At 40.1% G+C, this 18,764-nt stretch overlaps 1 protein-coding gene across 3 annotated transcripts in view; it reads right to left on the bottom strand.

The window, feature by feature from the left end:
* osbpl3b (oxysterol binding protein-like 3b) overlaps positions 1-18,764 on the bottom strand; it is a 34,622-nt gene that overhangs the window by 4,924 nt on the left and 10,934 nt on the right. Inside the window, exons 2-16 of one of the 3 annotated variants that reach the window (XM_083919222.1) lie at positions 15,479-15,618; positions 12,146-12,262; positions 11,455-11,508; positions 11,001-11,114; positions 10,568-10,732; positions 9,592-9,715; positions 9,009-9,112; positions 8,597-8,689; positions 8,351-8,516; positions 6,911-7,041; positions 3,993-4,124; positions 2,299-2,392; positions 1,905-2,149; positions 183-320; positions 10-73 (exon numbers count right to left, since the gene is read on the bottom strand). In XM_083919222.1, coding sequence (XP_083775348.1) covers positions 10-73; positions 183-320; positions 1,905-2,149; positions 2,299-2,392; positions 3,993-4,124; positions 6,911-7,041; positions 8,351-8,516; positions 8,597-8,689; positions 9,009-9,112; positions 9,592-9,715; positions 10,568-10,732; positions 11,001-11,114; positions 11,455-11,508; positions 12,146-12,262; positions 15,479-15,565 — 1,828 coding nt within the window. In that variant the 5' untranslated portion in view covers positions 15,566-15,618. Of the gene's footprint in view, positions 1-9; positions 74-182; positions 321-1,904; positions 2,150-2,298; positions 2,393-3,992; positions 4,131-6,910; positions 7,042-8,350; positions 8,517-8,596; positions 8,690-9,008; positions 9,113-9,591; positions 9,716-10,567; positions 10,733-11,000; positions 11,115-11,454; positions 11,509-12,145; positions 12,263-15,478; positions 15,619-18,764 lie in introns of all 3 variants that reach the window. The other 2 variants (XM_083919221.1, XM_083919223.1) reach the window with 2 other exon arrangements.

The raw sequence follows: 18,764 nt of genomic DNA on the forward strand, positions 1-18,764 counted from the left end.
TTCTACTACCTTGCCAGAAGATGAAGTTTTTAGATTCTGCGTGGCATGCTGAGATTGGTGGGTGATGGCTGACCTGACGATGAAAAACAACTGGCTTTGTAAATTGATTCAATTAATGCTTTCAGTGCTTTATTATTAGCATACTTGGCTTGCTGACAGCAGATATTGGGATTCATGCATACCTGCTCTGCAACAAATCGCAAGCCTTTATCTGGACGGTCACATTCGTATGTCTCCCCCAGGACAGGGTTGAAAGGCTTTCCCCCAGTTCTGTAGTAACTGGATGCATAGCCTGATACAACGAACGTAGCTATGTATACCTGCACAAAGAGCATCCATTAAAGTTAGTGGTGCTTTATTTATTATCTCTATTACAGAATAACATGTCAACTCTAGTGAGTTGGCGCAACATCTATCTTGTGGACCTTAATAATTACAAAAAGAAAGATACACAGAACATTGAACTAACTAATGTATCATAATCTTAAAATATGGCATATTATTGCTTAATTCATCTCCATTTTTACTGTAATGAGCAAAGTGAGTAAATGTCTGAATACTCCTGCACTGAAAATTACTTCTTCATCATAATGAGGCCAAAAATTGGAGCTGACACCAACTTCAGCTGCTATTCATTTCACATTGTATATGTCACATGTTTCCTTTATAACTGACTCCACAGGATGAATCTCTACACCTCCCACACAAAAGTGAACAGAATTCATCCACCGGGCTCCATCACTCCAAAGTCAGTCAGTGCAAATGTTAGTAAAAGTAAAACACTGAAGAAGGCTGAATTGTGCGATCTTTTCGCTGGAAATCTGCTGACAGAGATAAATGTTTCTCCCAGATAATGTGTAATAAGCATGGCTGGCATGTACATGCTCCAGCACTGGACAACCCCTCTGCCAGCAGGCAGCTCGAGTCCCTGGTCTAGAGGGATAAGCCAGCAACAAGTAATGGGTAATTCATGGCTCTTGCAATCACGCTTGATACTCACTTAAATCTGCCGCTGCCTACTGTACATGTCAGGTTATTTTTGTAGTGCACTGTTTGTGGGTTACTAGACTTTTATAGCTTTTGCCATTGCAGTTAAAGAAAAGTTTGACAGATTTAGGAGAAACGCTAATTTGAGAAGACTGAAGACTGATACCAGTCCTACCAGTACCTTTATGCTAAACAAAGATGAGCATAAATGAAGATGGACCCAGGCGGCGATTAGCTTATCTTATTTTATCTTATTTTATCAGACTGAAAGGTCTGAAATGATAGACTGTAAACAGAGGGTACAAGCTAGCCTGGTTCTAGTCAATGTTTAAGAGATCAGAATTTTGTATGGATTAAACAAAGGAGATATTACATGTTATTAGTTTTTGAGATGCTTGAAAGTGGATTTCTTTTTTTTTCAGTTTTGAAAAAGACAAGCTTGCTGTTTAAGCTAAGTTTATCTTGTCCCGGCTCCAGCTTCATACTTATCCGACAGATATGGCATCAATCTCTTCATAACTCTCTGCTTGAAAGTGAAGCGTAATTCCCAAATGTCAAACTATTCCTTTAACACAGTTAGAAAGCCAAAGTCCTTTCTTTAGGCAACCCCTAAAATACAATATTGTCATTTAACATACAAGCAGCATAAACTCTCCAGTAAAAGCATTCTGGTCTGGGATGTGATGAAGAGTTCTCCCTCAATTCAAGAAGCAAAGAAAAAAAACACTTACTGTAAAACTAAAAAAAAAAAAAACCTGTTTCTTTTTTTTCTTACCAATCTTAAAACTTTTGCCACACTAGCTTCACCTAGGGCAATTATTTCTATCAGAGGAGGCCAATAAATTGCTACAAATGTACGTGATCCAAGCAAGAAGACTCATACACTCAAACAGCAAACAGTGAATTTGCCAACTCACCATACGTTCAAAGGGGTCCTGTGTGTTAGCAGCCCTGTCTAGAAGTTCGCTGTACTCCAGCTCCTCACACAGTCTCTGCAGAGTGTTGAGCGGCTCATTAAGTTGTACAGGCATTGCCACTTTAGACAGGTCTTTGCCGATGTTGTTCCTGAGGATGTTCCACAGGCTGATGGTGCTGTTGTTGGGGCTGGGCGAGGGCAGGCAGGATCTACGCTGACAACAGACAGTACCTTTTTCCACAGAGCCTGGGTACAGGTGGTGTAAGAGGTCAAGGCACTAACAGGTCTTTGTGCGGCGAATGCAACTACCAAATATGTAAATTAAGTAATGAAATAAATCAATACATTCAACTTGAATCCAGACTACAGTAGTATATGTCCAATGAATAGTTTACCTGAATTTGGTCTCTCATTTTCGGTCTCGTTGCTAAAGTTGTTCATGGAAATGTTGTCACTTATATCACTGATGTACGAGTCATCCTCTGATACCTAAAAAAAACATCCAAACTTATGTTAATAGATACAATTTTTATCACCTGCAGAATAGGACAGGGCAGGTCTTCCTTTCAACATCCTGTCACGTCAGCAGAATATCTACTGCGTATGGTCCCTTAGGACCTGGTGACTAATTTGCACCTCGACTCCCTGTATTTTTAGATTAAAGTAATTAACTTCTATTTTCACATTGCTTCCGCTCCAGCTGCTATCTGATCATGCTGTATGAACACTGGAGGAAAATGAAACTTAAGTGAAGGCTCACTTGTTTTATGGCGCACGTCATAAAAGCTTTGCTATAAGGCAATGTAAAGTTAAAATACACGTTTTTCTGTTCGTGACAGAACAGCACTGAATCGTCACAATGTTTAAGGCACATTGGGCTCAACACATTTTCCAGACGAAATGTCAGATGACGGGCAGTAAATCAATTAAGACCCTCTGGTGCTAGTTTCAGTCTGGACTAATGTTTTTGGTGACTCTATAATAACTGTTTAATAATTTATAAGTCTTTAGTTATAATGAACTAATCAACAACAAAACATAAATCTTGTGACATGTGAACATAGCACTTCATTTTTCATAGCACGTAAATTAATCATTTACAATAATATATAAATGTTTTGTTGATGATAAGTTCATTGTTAACTAAAGGCTTATAAATGACTTATGACTGATCGTTATTAATATTATCCCCCTCGATCACATATGACACCCCAATGTGCAAGATTCAGTCACGAAACTTTTGTGGTTTATAGTTGAGATCAAAATGAAGGCCAGGTTTAAAGAGGGGTGTGGTCAGAGCAAAGGCTCCGGAAGTAGGGGGGTACAAAGTAGGGAAGGTGCCATTGTCCAACCACTTTATGGCCCAGGCCCGATTTAGTGTTGTGGCTGGTGTGATCCCATCACCAGATGGTCTCTAGTTATAAAGTATTACCAATTTTTCGTCTTCATTTTTTTTATGCACTTTTCATCAAACAATAATTGCAGCAAACAGGACAAATTACATAAGATATTACAATAATTATAAGTCCATGATGCAGCCCTGAGTAACTAAATAACAGTACAACTACTTATGCTAACTGGAAGTAGTATTCATTTTTTACTTGAGTAAAAGTAGCAATACTACAATGTAGTAATACTGTTTTACAAGTACAGGCCCTGACTTCATAGTAAAAGTACGTATAAGTAAGTATAAGTATTAGCATGAAAATGTATTTAAAGTACCAAAAATAAAAGTCATCATTACGCAGAACGGATCATTTCTGAATAACAATTGTAATTATTGATGCATAAATGTTCATCACTTTAATGTTGCATCTGGTAAAGGTGGATCAAAGTTGTATTACTTTATATACTGCTAGGTAGTTTAATCTGTATTTTAGGAGTTGATTTATTTTGTGTATTAATAATTTTAATTTAAAAGTTATCTGTAATTAAAGGTGTCAGGTAGTGGAGTAAAAACTACAATATTTCCCTCTGAATTGTAGTTGAGTAGAAGTAGCATAAAGTAAAAGTAAAGTAAGTACCTCAGAACTGTACAGTAAATATACTTAGTTACTTGCCACCTCTGCAGCTTGGCTCTCACTCTTACCTCATTTTCAGAGGAACTAGCAGATAGCAAAACTTCCTGTGCATCGAAGAACTCAGACAAAGACTCTGTGATAGAAGCTCTGCTCTCATTGGATACTTGGTGTACGAGGGGATGGGATTCATCAACAGAGTCCTGTTTCTAGGAGACACAGTGTTCACAGCTATAATTAAGAACAAGAAAAGGGCAACATCATCATAGCCAGAGGGGGCGACAATCACAGGGTAATTCAGAATACATTACAATCACAATGTGTGGATAATGAGAGTATCACAACACACAAAAGTGTGAAATGCAGTATATTGAAAGACAGTCATCTATAATATATAACATCAGAATATAAATGTTAGTGAAGAGGAAGAAATACCCCAAAAATTATACAGTAGACTATTTCTATTTATTGCATTATGAAATGAAATTCAGTTTTTATAGAGGCTTATTTATAGACAACTGAACTGACACAGTGCATATAATCTCTTTCTTTTTACTGCACAGCAACAGGTTTATGCGTGCCATCATTTCAGTGTATAACAGCCAAAAACTGGACAAAAATGAACTTTTTTGGAAAATTGCATAAAGAAAGGATAAATTTCACAATATATTGAGAATACATTGTATCAATCACACCTATGTCTAGAGACTGTATCACAATATATTGCTAAATTGATTATCAAGAGCCAGTCAGAAGAGCAAGTGTGCAACAGTGTTTACACCCACTCTTCTGTCTGATAAGGTGTTGATATAAAACAAAATGCACATTCAAAAGGGACTCGGCATTCATATCATTCCTCTGAAAACAAAAAAACATGTAACTGATTCAAAAACAAGAAGTGCTTCCCACAGAGTCACACATGGAAATGATTGTTGAAGCTGATTAATTAACTTGAAGATAATCTCAGAGGAGGCGCATTAGTTTTGCACTGTGTGCTCAAGCCAATTTCCAGGGACACGATTAAGTATATGAGCTCACACTCTGGTCAGCGAATCTGCATAGGGGAGTAAAGAGCTCCCTTTAGGAGATGATAATGTGACAGGTAGTCTTTCCCTGAGCCGTGTAATAGTGAGACACAACCACAGGACTGTGAGAAAGCGCTTTCTCATAGCAAATAATGGAAATTCAATTTGTTTGAGAGAGCCATGTTGCCTGAAAAGTTTGAAGTGAAGAGTTTTTTTAATATATATATGTAAAGTCATTATAAAGGAAAGTGAGTCGAGTGAGGGGGTGATCAGAATTTGTTGAATCTGGATGAGAAGGAAAGGACAGCTCATTCATTCTGTGGCAAACTCAAGACTGCGTGGGATGAAAATAAAGACGGAGATAATAATAATCTTTGTGATGGTGGGGGAAAGTGAGTGGAGTCACTGCATTCCTGCACCCACCTGCACAGGGGCAGTATGATTTATTAGTGTGGGCTCTACGAAGTGGGACTCGGCATGAATCTTGCACAGGCGCTCTCTCAGTTCAGAGTTCTGGGCTAAAGCCTGGAAAAATAACCAGTGTAAACATTGTTTATAGCACAATCCTAGCAATAATGCCGTAAATACTGAAAGATGAAATTAATTCCTTACACAAAAAGATACTTTGCCCATTTTAAACAAGCTCTGTGTCATGGCAGTGTGGGCAGTATGTGCACATGAACAGTGTTTGGCTTTGCTCTGTGGCGGAGCACTGGATTGCAATGACAAATAACGATGTGTTTTGTATCATCTGGCAGATTTTGGTGGACTCTCGGCTGACTCTCATTGGATTCTTCGCGGCTACAGAGGGAAGCCAAAGACGGTTCATCTATCTACACTGCCCACACTGCCACGACACTGCCAAGAGATGGATTGAAATGGGCAAAATATCTCTTAAAAGTAAAAAAAAACAACTCTAAAAAGGCGCTCCACTGACATGTACTCTTCTCCCTCATTGAGGAATTCTGGATCTGGCCTTAAGCCTCACCCACCACCGCTGCTATAGTCACGCTATGAAATGCCCCAGCCATAAGTTGACAGCATTGGTTCCTTAGGTATTAACCAGATTGGCATCGTGTCATCACTACGGCCATGCCCCCTTTTGGGGAAAGACACCCACTGTCAAATATGATGAGAAACAGTAAAATGTCAAAAAGCTGTTGTGTGGACGGTTGACTGAGATTTTCACACTGAGATATGATGCTCATCATCTATAGGATCTTCTGTTTTCTATGGCAGTCTGAATCCAGATTTTAGATACTGTTATTGGAATTGAGACAGCATGTTTCAAGGTAGAAATGCTCAGCTATTGATTGCCTATTTTGCTCATGATATGTCTTAGAAATATAGAAAATATGTGTTTAGATGCATAGAAAAAACACCAAATAGACATGTTAACAAGGTTAAAAACTTGATTTTCAATGGATGGGCACTTTAAGCTGCTCATTGCCTTAAGCCATTTACCTGTTTATAGAGACGTTTATGTGTTATCACCTCAGACATTAGACAGGAAGCCTCAAGAGTCCACACTATATTATTTGCCAATTACTAACTCTTTGTGAGGTGAAGTAGGTAGAAGCTTACACCCAGCAAGGTATTTAAAGTCAAATAAATGTGTTGGAGTAGAGGGCACAGAAGTTCTAATGTGGTAAAAGAAGTCAGTATGACAATGAGTGTGTAACCATAAAACAGAAAATAGATGAAGCCTCTGGGTGGGAGGCAGCCGCCACAGGAAACATGACTGTTGAACATGGTCACGTACAGGTGGGCAGACATCACACCAGCAGTAATCCCTCTTAGAGGCTCGAGAATGTGTCACCCTTGATAAGTGGTGTGGGAGGAAACAGCTTTTGAGGGGAGTGTAAAAGTCTAAAAGAAATCAAAATTATTTCTTCTGACTGATAACATTTCTGTTTGTGTGTGTGTGTGTTTGTGTGTGTGTGTGTGTGTGTTATTTCACGTACCGTTGCCAGAGCGTTCTTTAAACCGACAACCTGCTGTGAGGTAGTGGGAATTGTTTCATGGTCCACATACTGTTTTAATCTCTCTCTCTCAGATGTTAGTGAACTCAGGGCTGTCTTCATGGTCGCATGCACTGCAGCAACAAGAAAAAAGAGTGAAACTTTACCGGCAAACCACTTTGCATTCATTTCAGTGCAATGCAGATCCAGTCCCGGTAGATCCAGTGACACATATCACATCACGCTTCTTATTAAATGAAACAAGTGTGCAATTGTGATTATCTCCTATCGCTCAGCAAGCCACAATCTTTATTTTACGACATTCATTATACCATGCACTTCACAATAGGGGCTTGGAAGGCTTCATTATGGAACAGTGCTGGCGATATTAATGTATAATTTCGATTAGACTCAGCCCATCACATGCATCCTTTTGCTTCACAATTTTCAATGTGCAAATGTGGCAAATGAAATTCCAGCAATTGACAGCTGTTCCCCTGGGGCAAACTCATTATAGAATAAAAGTGGCAATTGTAATGCCATTATGTAAAACATAAATCGTTTTCATTATACCATGTCAAGCATACGGTATCTGAATATAATCTCAATGAGGAGTGGCAGAAAACTAATTAAGACACTTTTTTTACAAGCTTCTCAGGTTTAGAAAATGTAAACTTTTCAAAAGCAAAAGCTAGGGGACACGCTGACAGGACACATTATCATAATCCTAATGAATGTACAAACAGTTTACATGCAAATAAGACAGCAGGCAAGCAGATTTATGCGCACTTGTGGAGTTTTTATCACTTTGTTAAAGGTCCCATATTACATTGGTTTTCAGGTTCATACCTGTAAGTTGGGTTTCTACTAGAACATGTTTACATGCTTTAGTGTTCAGAAACACATTATTGTTCTCATACTGTCTTTCTGAATACACCTGTATTCACCCGCTGCCTGAAACACTCCATTTTAGTATTGTCTCCTTAAGCCCCCCTCTCGAAAAAACCTTGTCCACTCTGATTGGTCAGGGTTTCTGGGCCTTCTGCATCTGCGCTCTCGGTGTTTCTGCACTTTTATTGCAGCTGGAGAATGACTGTTACGGCACTGTAGTGGCATTAAAGTGGTGGGTCATAGTCCCCCACTTTCTGACCCCCTACTTCTGGCACTCTTGCTTGGACCACATTCATCTCTCAACTGCACACCTGCACACCAAGTTTGGCAAATGTATCTTGCATGGTTATCCGGCCCTGGGTGTTAAGTTATGTCAGACAGACAGACAGACAGACAGACAGACAGACGGACAGACGGATATATAACCTGTGGTAGTTCCTACTACAGTAAGTGTCTCTTGGAGGATATTTTGCCACAAGGTGAAAACAATACCAGCGTCACTGTCACAACTGTTAAAAATGGGTCCTTTAAAGTTCAAAATAGTTTACTCACAGTTGGCGGCAACGCGGCAGAAGTCCTCCTGCAGTTTGGCGACGTCAAAAGTGGAATCCAGGGATACAGTGTCGGCCTTGTCATTGGCGAGTACAGCGGTGGAGAGGTTGGGGTTAGAGGCGTGGAGGCGGATGGAGCCAGAGTAGAGCTGGGTGCAGCTGGGTACCTACAGTAGAGCAGGAGGAGTAGAGATGAAGGGATTCATACTAAAAAATATAAAATATGATCACACTTCATTGCCACTACCTGCAGAGTGGTTTTGACATCTTTGTTGTAGTTTTTAGAGCGCCATTTCTTTGGTAGTCTCTTTTCCTTCTTGGGGCTGTCGAATGTAGTTGCCTAGTGAACATAAGGCAAGATATTGATGGTCTTTTTTTTCTTTTAATACGCTTTTAATAGGAAATGGTTTTGTTGCTTGCAGGGAGGGTGCAATGTATTCTATATTTAGTAACAAATGACTTGAGGGCAACAATAATATTTCAAGGAGACAAATGATAAAAGAGGAAACAAGACAAGTTAATTTGCATAAGATTCTGGGTCATCTGGTATTTTGGATGTGATTAGGTTCATTTACTACACTGTTTCTCAGACTAACAATTATGATGAACAAACCTTCTCCGCGTTTAAAGGTGAAAGGAATCAGGAATAATGAGCTGACCTGCAGTGCTTGTATAGATGGAGCAGAATAGGTACGGTGCAGGACTTCCATGCTCTGAAGCAGGTGGTTGAGATCCAGCAGGTAGGCCTCACAAACTGACAAGTCTGTTGAGAGTAGAATCAGATCCACATTGAGATAAGAAGGTTAAGAAGCGGGAAGAATAAAAAAAAATGCTTGCATGTACTAGTTTGGCCAATAAGGACAGACCCAATGGCTGACACAACCTTATCTACCATTCCTGAAGTCAATAACACCCACGACCGTAGGGACAAAGTCACAAGTCACTCACTTCACAAAGATCATTTAACAATCAGAAAGTTGGGGGCGCTTCTTTGATGGGTTTATATAGTTAACTTTCCTTCCTAACAGTGGACACTCGACGGTGTTTCAGAAGAAGAAGTGACGTAAACAGATAAATGTAGGTATCTGAGTTATACATGTCAATGAGGACGGGTAAAGAACTAAATAAGTTGTGTACATTTTCCAAGATTGCCAGTTGCAAATAAGACAGTACACAAACAGATTTATTGGAATGAACTACAGCTTTGTTGAGGAACTCCACATATTATGAGGACGGTCTCACCTTTGGAGCACTTGTCCATGTCACCAGATGACTGGAGCCAGGCAGCTACTTTGGCTTGGCTGTTGCAGCTTAAAGGGAAGGCTGCTGCAGAATGCACTGTGGACTGCCTTCGTATGGACATGCACTGCAAGAGCAATAGGACCCAAAGGTCAGTCCAATAACAATTTGCTTCCTCCATACAATTCTTCGATAGGGGGACTTCAGTAAATATTGTAGATGAAACAATGATATTCATGAGTAGCATGAAGCAAGCAGAAGAAAAAGCATCTTGTTTTTACCTTGAAGGGATATTTTGAGTATTTTGAAGTGTGGTTATACAATGTAGTTATCCATAGTCAGTGCATTACCTCCAGTATGACGATCAGCGCAACCACAGTTTGGACAAGCAGGCAAGCATTCCTGCATAGAAGATAAGCAGTGTCCACCGCTGCGGATGGGGGCAGCAGCAAAAACATATTTTAGCCATTTAAAAAAGGTTTACCGATGAAAACCTATATCAGTATAAGTGAATGCTACATTTTTACCGCTTTCCCTAGTCGTCGGACAGCCCTTTTCTTTGGGACTACATTTTCTCAACCGCAGTCCTCCTGTATTCCTAAACAAAGTCGCAACAGTTGATCTGTGCTGGTGCCCTGCAGTGTTGCGCTTATGCATAGAAATACAGAAATTCTATGATTGAGAAAGTGTAGTCCCAAAGGAAAGGACTGTCTGATGGCAAAGTACATAAATTAAAATATTCTAAATATAGCGTACACTTAAACTTATAGATTATCTTAGGTGAGCCTTTGTTTAAGGTGGCTACATTTTCCCTGCTTCCCAAGTACATTGCTTAACTTCTGCTTGTTTTTCCAAACCGGATGGACACCAACCATCATACTGAAGGTGATACTGACTATGGACTACAATATGAACTACCTCACACAACCCCACTTCCAAATAGCCGTAATGTCCCTTTAAATAGGCCACAAGGGTATACCTTCCTGATAGAAGCACTCTCCGCCATGCTCGGGGAGTTGGGGGAGGGGTAGTGGGGATAGTAGAAGGACTTCTCAGCAGGGTACATGGCAATCTCATTTTGCCGATAGAGCCGATGGTGACGCAGCTTGGAAACCCATTCATCAAACAGCTCCGGTGACTTAATCTGCAGTGCAGATACAACAATCAGAAATCAACTCAAGGTTGAAACGCAAGTGAGGAGGCAGAGTCGTGAAGGTTAACACAAACACACACACACACACACAGGTACTGTAATTCTCCCTCGCCCGCAACACAAAAGGTCTTTTAAAGTCCTTTCAATGTTAACATCTGTTTCAGGAATCAAAAGGGAATAAATCTGAATGATCCATGTTTTACATCACTTTGTGTTAATCTGTAGGGGACACTTTACGTTCATTAGCCTCGCCTTTTACCTTCAGGTGATAGATGTTTTCCTCAGCATCAAGATCGATGCACTTGGCTTTCTTCTTAATAGCCATGACAGAGAGACCCACGTCAATGCAGCCGTGTAGTTTCCCTTTCTCAATCTGCAGAGAAAAATTTATATTTTGGACTGAAGTTAATACAAATGTGACAGGATGCTGTTACATTTTAAAATGCATGATTATCCTTTTAATCCTTTTATCGACTCTGACAGCCCTGGCCAAGCAGAGTCTCTGCATGGCTGAAATATAATTATGTGAGATTGGCAGGTTAAATGCACTGAGTCCTATCGATGGCAAAGACACTGTCAGGCAATGAGGGCCTATTGTATCTAGGGGCACAGATAGATATCCCAGGAAAGACAGCCAGCAGTACGACACACACAGTTTCCTTTGTCATCTTCTGTGACTGACAAGTATGCAGCCAGAAGGCTTTTGTACTCACATCAGCACTGCACTTGCCATACTTCAGGATGCCCTTGTCCAGGAAGAAGTATCTCTGTAGGGAGAAGGAGGCGGACAATGAGCTAATGAGATGCAGCCAGGGTGATATGCGACATCCCTGAGAGAAAGTCTGAAGTCACTGTTATGACTCTGTGAGTCCATCTCTTGCAAGTTGTTAATGTCTCTGCAGTGATGTTTGTCATCCCAGACTCTTGTCTTGAATCTTATCTGCATTTATTACCCCCCCCCCCCTTCACTTTTTGTAAACGTGACTCTTGGTACTCAGTTGAAAGCACAAAGAACTGAAAAGCTCTGACTGTAAGTCAATACTAAATGTATACAGCTCTATTAACCAACAGGCCATCAGCTAATGCATCTGAGAGGAACACCAAGATATCTAGGTAGTGTCATCCCAGTGAAAGCTTTTAGCCGGAGCGTGAACAGTTACCGGCCTAGGTCACGCGTCCTCTGTGGGTGAAATCATCTACTCCATAAGCATTCAATTAGTTTAAAACACAAATGAGTCATGTCAGCAGATTCTCTGGGAAAAGGAACCTGGAAAGCGTAAGGTAAAACTAGGAAATGGAAATGACGCTCACTTTAGTACATCTAGAAATATGTCATGAAGTTGATCGCTCTCAGAGATGAGTAAGTGTGGGTCATTTAAGGACATTGCAGGTGGTGAATTATACCTTATGCCAGCCCTTCATGGGCCACTTTCTCCTTTTTAGCATGTAGCCCTCCTGTTTCTGGGGCTCCAGGACACTGCTGAAGCCTCCGCGCAGACCCTCCACTATTTCCCAGCTGTCCTGTGGGCAGACATGATGGATAGATGCTAGCAGACACTCGACTTGTGCATACACATGTAGATCAAAGTTGCAGTGAGGTTTGGTAACATTATGAATCATCCAAACAACAGAGTCAAGGTCTGAAAGGTCAAAAGCATAAAGCAATTTGCGGCTGTTTAGATTTTTTAGTCTCTCCTTCAGTGTAGTGTCAGTCAGTCAGTGGGAGGCAGTGGGAGTGGGAGATGAGAGTTTCATTGATGAGGGAAAGTAGAAACTCCTATGAGCTTTGGCGTTCACTTCTTTACACGCTTCTTTCGCCTCGTGGTCCCATTTACAGAATTAGCTTACCTGTCTAATTTCAACTCTTCACTATAATCATTTTAGGAATGAGATTAGAAAGCTTAAATCCAAATCCCCCCTGCAAGTACAGAGATTAAGGTGATATTTCATCATAGACTAATCCAGATAGCTGTCATGTACAGTACTTCAGCGGATAGAATTCCAGGAAGGCATCATAAAAAAAAGTATAAACAGGGGTTTTGTAACATCTTTGTGGACACTTGTGGCTTATATTGCTTTTCGTTTATATTGGATTTACCTTAAAAAACAGTTGTATAAAGTCTTTTTTTGGTTCTATGAGTCTGAAAATGAACCCCTGAGAACTTCATTGAGGTTATCTTTGTTTGGCCTCTGAGATTAAACATTTTTAACAGAAACTAGGGGCGTGTAAAAATACATGGGCAAATACCAGGGAAGAATAGAGCAATGCTGGCCTGGAGCAATTTTGTTCAAACCTATGGTCCACACACGGTATTGCATTATCACGTGATGCACACATGTTCAAAATATACCTCTCCTCCACTCACAACTCACAAAAACAACAAAAAATGAACAGCAACCAGCTTATCATAGGGAATTCGCTATAATGCAGGATCTAATGATTTTTCAGTGCATGTGCCCTACACAAATTTTTATATAACTCACCGATACTAAGGCTTATAGTTGACCGCTAAGTCTAGTGTCTATCATAGACTTCAGGCTTCATTCAGCCCACCTCAGCTCTATCCAGGCTCCACCTCTTTGCTCGGTTTTAGATTAGCCGGAGGCTAGGGGGGAGTTAGGTGGGAGTTAGATGTGCGTCAGGCACCGCCAAGGTGGCAAAGGCCTGAGCTGCCCGCATTGAGCTTTCTCATCGGCACTTCAGAAATCAGTGGGTCACGTCACAGAAACTATGTTCATGTTTAGGCTGTCTCTGATGTGCTCATTGAACAATGTGGCGGCATCTTGGAACATGGGAGGGTCGAATAAAATACACTATTTAATCGCACTGGGGAGTAAAAGACAGAACATCTGCTGCTTCAGTTTTGAACTGTTTTGTGTGTCATTTTGACTGTTTGACAGTGTAGAAATAGACAGAGATAGAGGAGGTTTCCATATGCAACAAATATCAGCTTGAATTAAGCAGGAGCATTATGGTCAATGGGATGAATCCTTGACCATAAAAAAATCAGTGCAAGTGCTGGAGCGCAAATGCAAAACATTCCCTCCTATCTAAACAGGATACCTTGCTGCTCTTCTCAGTTTTATATAAAGTGAAGGGTATCTTTGGGTACTGTTGCAGGAACAAAATAATTTATGCTGGCAGATTATTCAGATGATGCAGTATTTTAGGATCATAATTTAAATGTCTTAAATGTATGCAAGTGGGACAAAACCTCAAGCACAAATGAAGTTCACGTCACAGCTATCCAGAGGGCCTTTGGGTTCTTGGCAGAGGTTTGAGGTGGCTGTGTTTGCTGTCCCTGAATGTTCCAGTGAATAACACTAGTGGCTAAACAAACTGTATCAGTCAGACAGGCTGAGTCCTGGAGGTGAGGACGTTAAAAAATAAATCCTCATTTCTGTAGGGGGTTGAGGGGACGGAGAAAGCTGGGCTTGTGGCTTATTATTTCACTCTCCTTGAGTACTCGTCACAGCTTCCACTGACACAGTCACACAGTGAGTCACTGTCACACACTGCCCGGGCATTTTTTCATCAAGGTTGAGAAACACTTTCAGAGATACAGTAGAAACATAACTGACAAGAAGACATGTCTGGTTACAGGGATAACTCTCAGCATTAGAACATCGTAACTCAAGAATGTTTCCAAAGTTGTCCAACGTAAAGTATGTCCTGCCGCAGCTTTAAGACAGTTCTGTGTTGAGAATAAATTAGTCATATCCTTCCAAAACCAAAACCTTAACCCATAAATACAAATGTATAGCCGACTGACTTGAGAGTGGTATCAATCATGAATAAGCACATTTTCCAAAATGTTGAACTATTTATACCACTTGTTACATGGAAAACAATTCTCCCAGGAGAGAAAGGAGTGACTTTTTTTTTTAAACCAATAATGTAAAATCCTTAATAAAAGATCCACATATCTCATAGAGAAGCCCCCTCCAAAAACAAATACCACTAATCAAACTTGGGCTTTCTTGAACAACTGTTATTTTATTTTTAACCTCACAGGCTAAGGGTTTTATAAACATCCCCTTCGAGTAAATAATTGTTTGTTTGTTTGTCCAGAGGCACCTTGGGAATTAAAACACTTTTTCAGTCCCTGAATTTGTTGTTTCTCTAAAGTGATGGACCACTAGTGTCTGCATGTCCTGTGGGCAGGACTGGAATGCAACTTTATTGCTTTCATTTCCAAACAGAAAAGCTGTAATGAAAAAATCAATGAGGCTGCTGCCTACAGATACACGCTTAAGGCAAATTAACCAACAGCTTGTTCGTGGTCTTAATATATTCACTAATTTGTGTGCGAGAAAACTACATCTGAAGGAATTGTTGAAAATTTGCATTGCAGTTATTCAGAGGACTCTAAAATGTGTCCACATTTGGAGAAAATGCTGAGGTCTGAGACTAGAGAGGGAAATAAGTCTTTCTCTAGTTAGCAGCATTTGGTCCTTGCTGTTGATGATTTGAAATGCAAAGAGAGGCTCTGATAAGGCTGTCTCCTCCGGATTGCATTTACAAAGAGCCAAATAGAGCCTTGCGAGAACATCTGAGAAAACCGCAGGGCCTAGTAGCAAACGTTTGTGTGGTTAAGGCATTTACTGCCAGGTCATTCTCCTCCCATGACACAGAGAAATCCCTGAGGACTGCTAGTTGCTCTTTTGTACAGTCAGAAAAAAATACTTTAGAGAGGCTTTTCCCAGTCCTACAGTGTCATCGCTGTTGTGTGTTACCTGTCGGCTGTCAAGTTTGGACGAGGAGCTGCTGTTGCTGCGAGACATCTTCTGCGACATGGCTGAAATGCGCTCCTCTGAGCCCATCTTGCTGCAGACTTGCAAGATCAGTCTAAGGCTGGAGTACCAGAGACATTCCTCTATAAGAGCGGAAGGGACATAGATGGGGTCAGGAGGAGAGAGGGTGGATATAGAGATGTTAGCCCTTTAAAAGCCTTTTAGTTTTGCCCCACTGAAAAATGCATTAGGTTATTTAGAGCAATTAGTTTTTCCATCTCAGAATATGGGATGTGATAAGAACAGCTGCACAGAAGGGTTCTCAACATAAGGGAATGGAGTTGTCAGACAGACTGGAGGACATAAATTGGTCTGCAAAGAGATGAGACCGCAGTTTTGAATAATTCATATGTAACCCTTAACAGAGAGTGATGGATTGTCAGCAATTAAGGATATATATCTAAAGCCCCTTCTAGAAGTGCGTACAGAAGTGTTGGAAGACGTAAAACGGAGAAGAGAGAACCGTACCACACTGATTAATTTTCAGCCTTGGTGCAAACACAACAGTGTTGGAATATGTACTCAGCCCTGAAGCAAAAGTAAGTAAGTGTATGCACAATTCCATTAGATGTTTACTAAAGGAAAACCAGAATAAGGATAATACTCTGTTGGTAGGACCTTTTCATACTATTTTCTGACATTTTCACAGACTAAACAATTATTCAACAACTGAAAAAATGGACAATAGTTTCAGTATCAGTATGATTTGCTGTGGTGGTATATACTGTATTATATTGCAAAGTACCTACAGCCGTCATATGAGTGTGATGGAGTAGTACAGTAGCAGTAACTATAAAGTAGCATAACATTGAAAATACTCAATGAAGAAATTGCTCCTGAAAGTTGTACTAAAGGTCAGTACTTAAGTAAAAGTAATTTCATTCTACTAAGTATCAACTCTTTCTTAGGAAGGATCTCAACCCATGGTACAGTATTTCAGTAGCTGATCTCAATCCACATCCAGCTCAGTGACGAGGGAATAAACAGCAAGTGTCTTGTGGGAAGATGCAGTGAGATGTGAGATCATCAGTGAGATGTCATAGCATTACTTCAGCAGAGTGTGAAAATAACCGGGCTTCATCAGGAATGGGAAACCCTCGGTCTACTGCCACACTTCACACAGACTAATTAACATTATGTGCCTGGTCTGCGATGTCAGCACATAGAGCCACATTTTGTTAATGCACTGTGAGTGGCAGTTTGTCATAGTATGGAAAGCTGATAAACAAGCAGGGACTATGTATAAATCATGTCGGTCCACGTGGGAACAAGCAGCAAGTCATTCGTTTAGCTTTACTGCACTGAAGTACAGAGTTTGTGGACCATTAGGTCTGAGATCAATGGTGCCTTTATAATAGACCATCTGCAAGATTCTATCTAAGAGGCAATGTCATGATTATATTTTGGTCTGAATTTTCTTTTTCTTTTTATCACAGAAGGTTTTTTTTATTATAAAATATTATCATGTTCATAGTATATTTTCAAGTATTAATTTGGCAATATGTATGAATTAAACATGACAACATTATATCCCAATATGGCAACCGTAAACCCCTAAATTAAATAATCAAACTGATACTCAGTTCAAGGCTGCAACTAACAATTATATACATGAAAGATAAGTTTATTATAATTTAATCTATGAAATGATAAAAAAAACAGTGAAAAATACCCATCCAAGGTGACATCTGCTAATTGTTTGTTTTAGCAAAACAACAGTATGTTATTTTAATGCACCATGCTATAAAAATAGAGAAAAGCAGAAGTTCTCACATTGGAGAAACTTCAACTTTGTCATTCATCTAACCAGTAATTGATTTTGCACTATTCAAATATATTAAACTGTGTCCTTCTGTTATGCATGAATAGGCATGTTAACAACTTCATTTACACTTTTTTCTTTTTTAGTTTCTAATTACAGTGGTTAGCACTGTGGCCTCACAGCAAGAAGGTTCCAGGTTCGCATCCTGGCCTGGGCCTTTCTGTGTGGAGTTTGCATGTTCTCCCCGTGTCTGCGTGGGTTTTCTCCGGGTTCTCCGGTTTCCTCACACAATCCAAAGACATACACGTGTTAGGTTCATTGATGACTCTAAAATTGCCCGTAGGTGTGAATGGTTGTCCGTCTCTGTTCGTCTCTATGTGCCCTGCGATAGACTGGCGTCCTGTCCAGGGTGTACCCCGCCTCACGCCCGATGTCAGCTGTGATCGGCTCCAGCACCCCCCGCCACCCCGACCCCGGGATAAGCGGTTGAAGATGAAGATAAAGAGATGAAGATGAAGAGTTTCTAATTACAGTATTTCTTAAATCAGTAATTTTTACAAAATAATTTTGGTAAAACAATGTCAGAATGTGATCATATTTTTCTGATTCCCCACATTGTCACAATTCCCCTAACATTTAATAAAAATCCACAAGAAACCACTTGGCATATTCAATGTACTCTTGCCGGCTCGCACTGAATCAGACACGCCACGTGTTGACAACCACTTTGAAGCAGCAGCAAGGTTAATCACATTACCTGCAAGCTTTGTACTGCATAATGGCCACAGCCTCTCGTGTTGGACAGACAAAACCGTGGTCATGTGAAACCTCCAGCCCTCTGCCAAGCCTACACCAACGCTCTGTCTGTGGCCGCGGTTTACACTGACAGAGCTCGACCCCCAAAATGCAGCTACAACAATGGATCAAAGGGGCAGGACACACAAAAAAAGACCCCAGCTGGAGCTACGCAACCATGACTCACGGTCATAGATTTATTCTATCTATCTATCTATCTATCCATCTATCTATGTCGGTTTTTTATTGCATGTACTGTATGCTGTATATGTATGGACGGGGTGATTGCTGTAATTTTATTGTACTTGTACAGTGACAATAAAGACCGTTAATGATGATGATCAGTCTATCTATCTATCTATCTATCTATCTATCTATCTATCTATCTATCTATCAATCTATCAATCAATCAATCAATCAATCAATCAATCAATCAATCAATCAATCAATCAATCAATCAATCAATCAATCTATCTATCTATCTATCTATCTATCTATCTATCTATCTATCTATCTATCGATCTATTTATCTATCTATCTATGTTTTTATCCATCTATCGACCTATCTATCTGTGTATCTATCTATTTATCTATCTATCTATCTATCTATCTATCTATCTATCTATCTATCTATCTATCTATCTATCATCTATCCATCCATCATCTATGATT

The sequence above is a fragment of the Echiichthys vipera genome (genome assembly GCF_963691815.1).
Source record: "Echiichthys vipera genome assembly, chromosome: 8".
Classification (NCBI taxonomy): Eukaryota; Metazoa; Chordata; class Actinopteri; order Perciformes; family Trachinidae; genus Echiichthys; species Echiichthys vipera.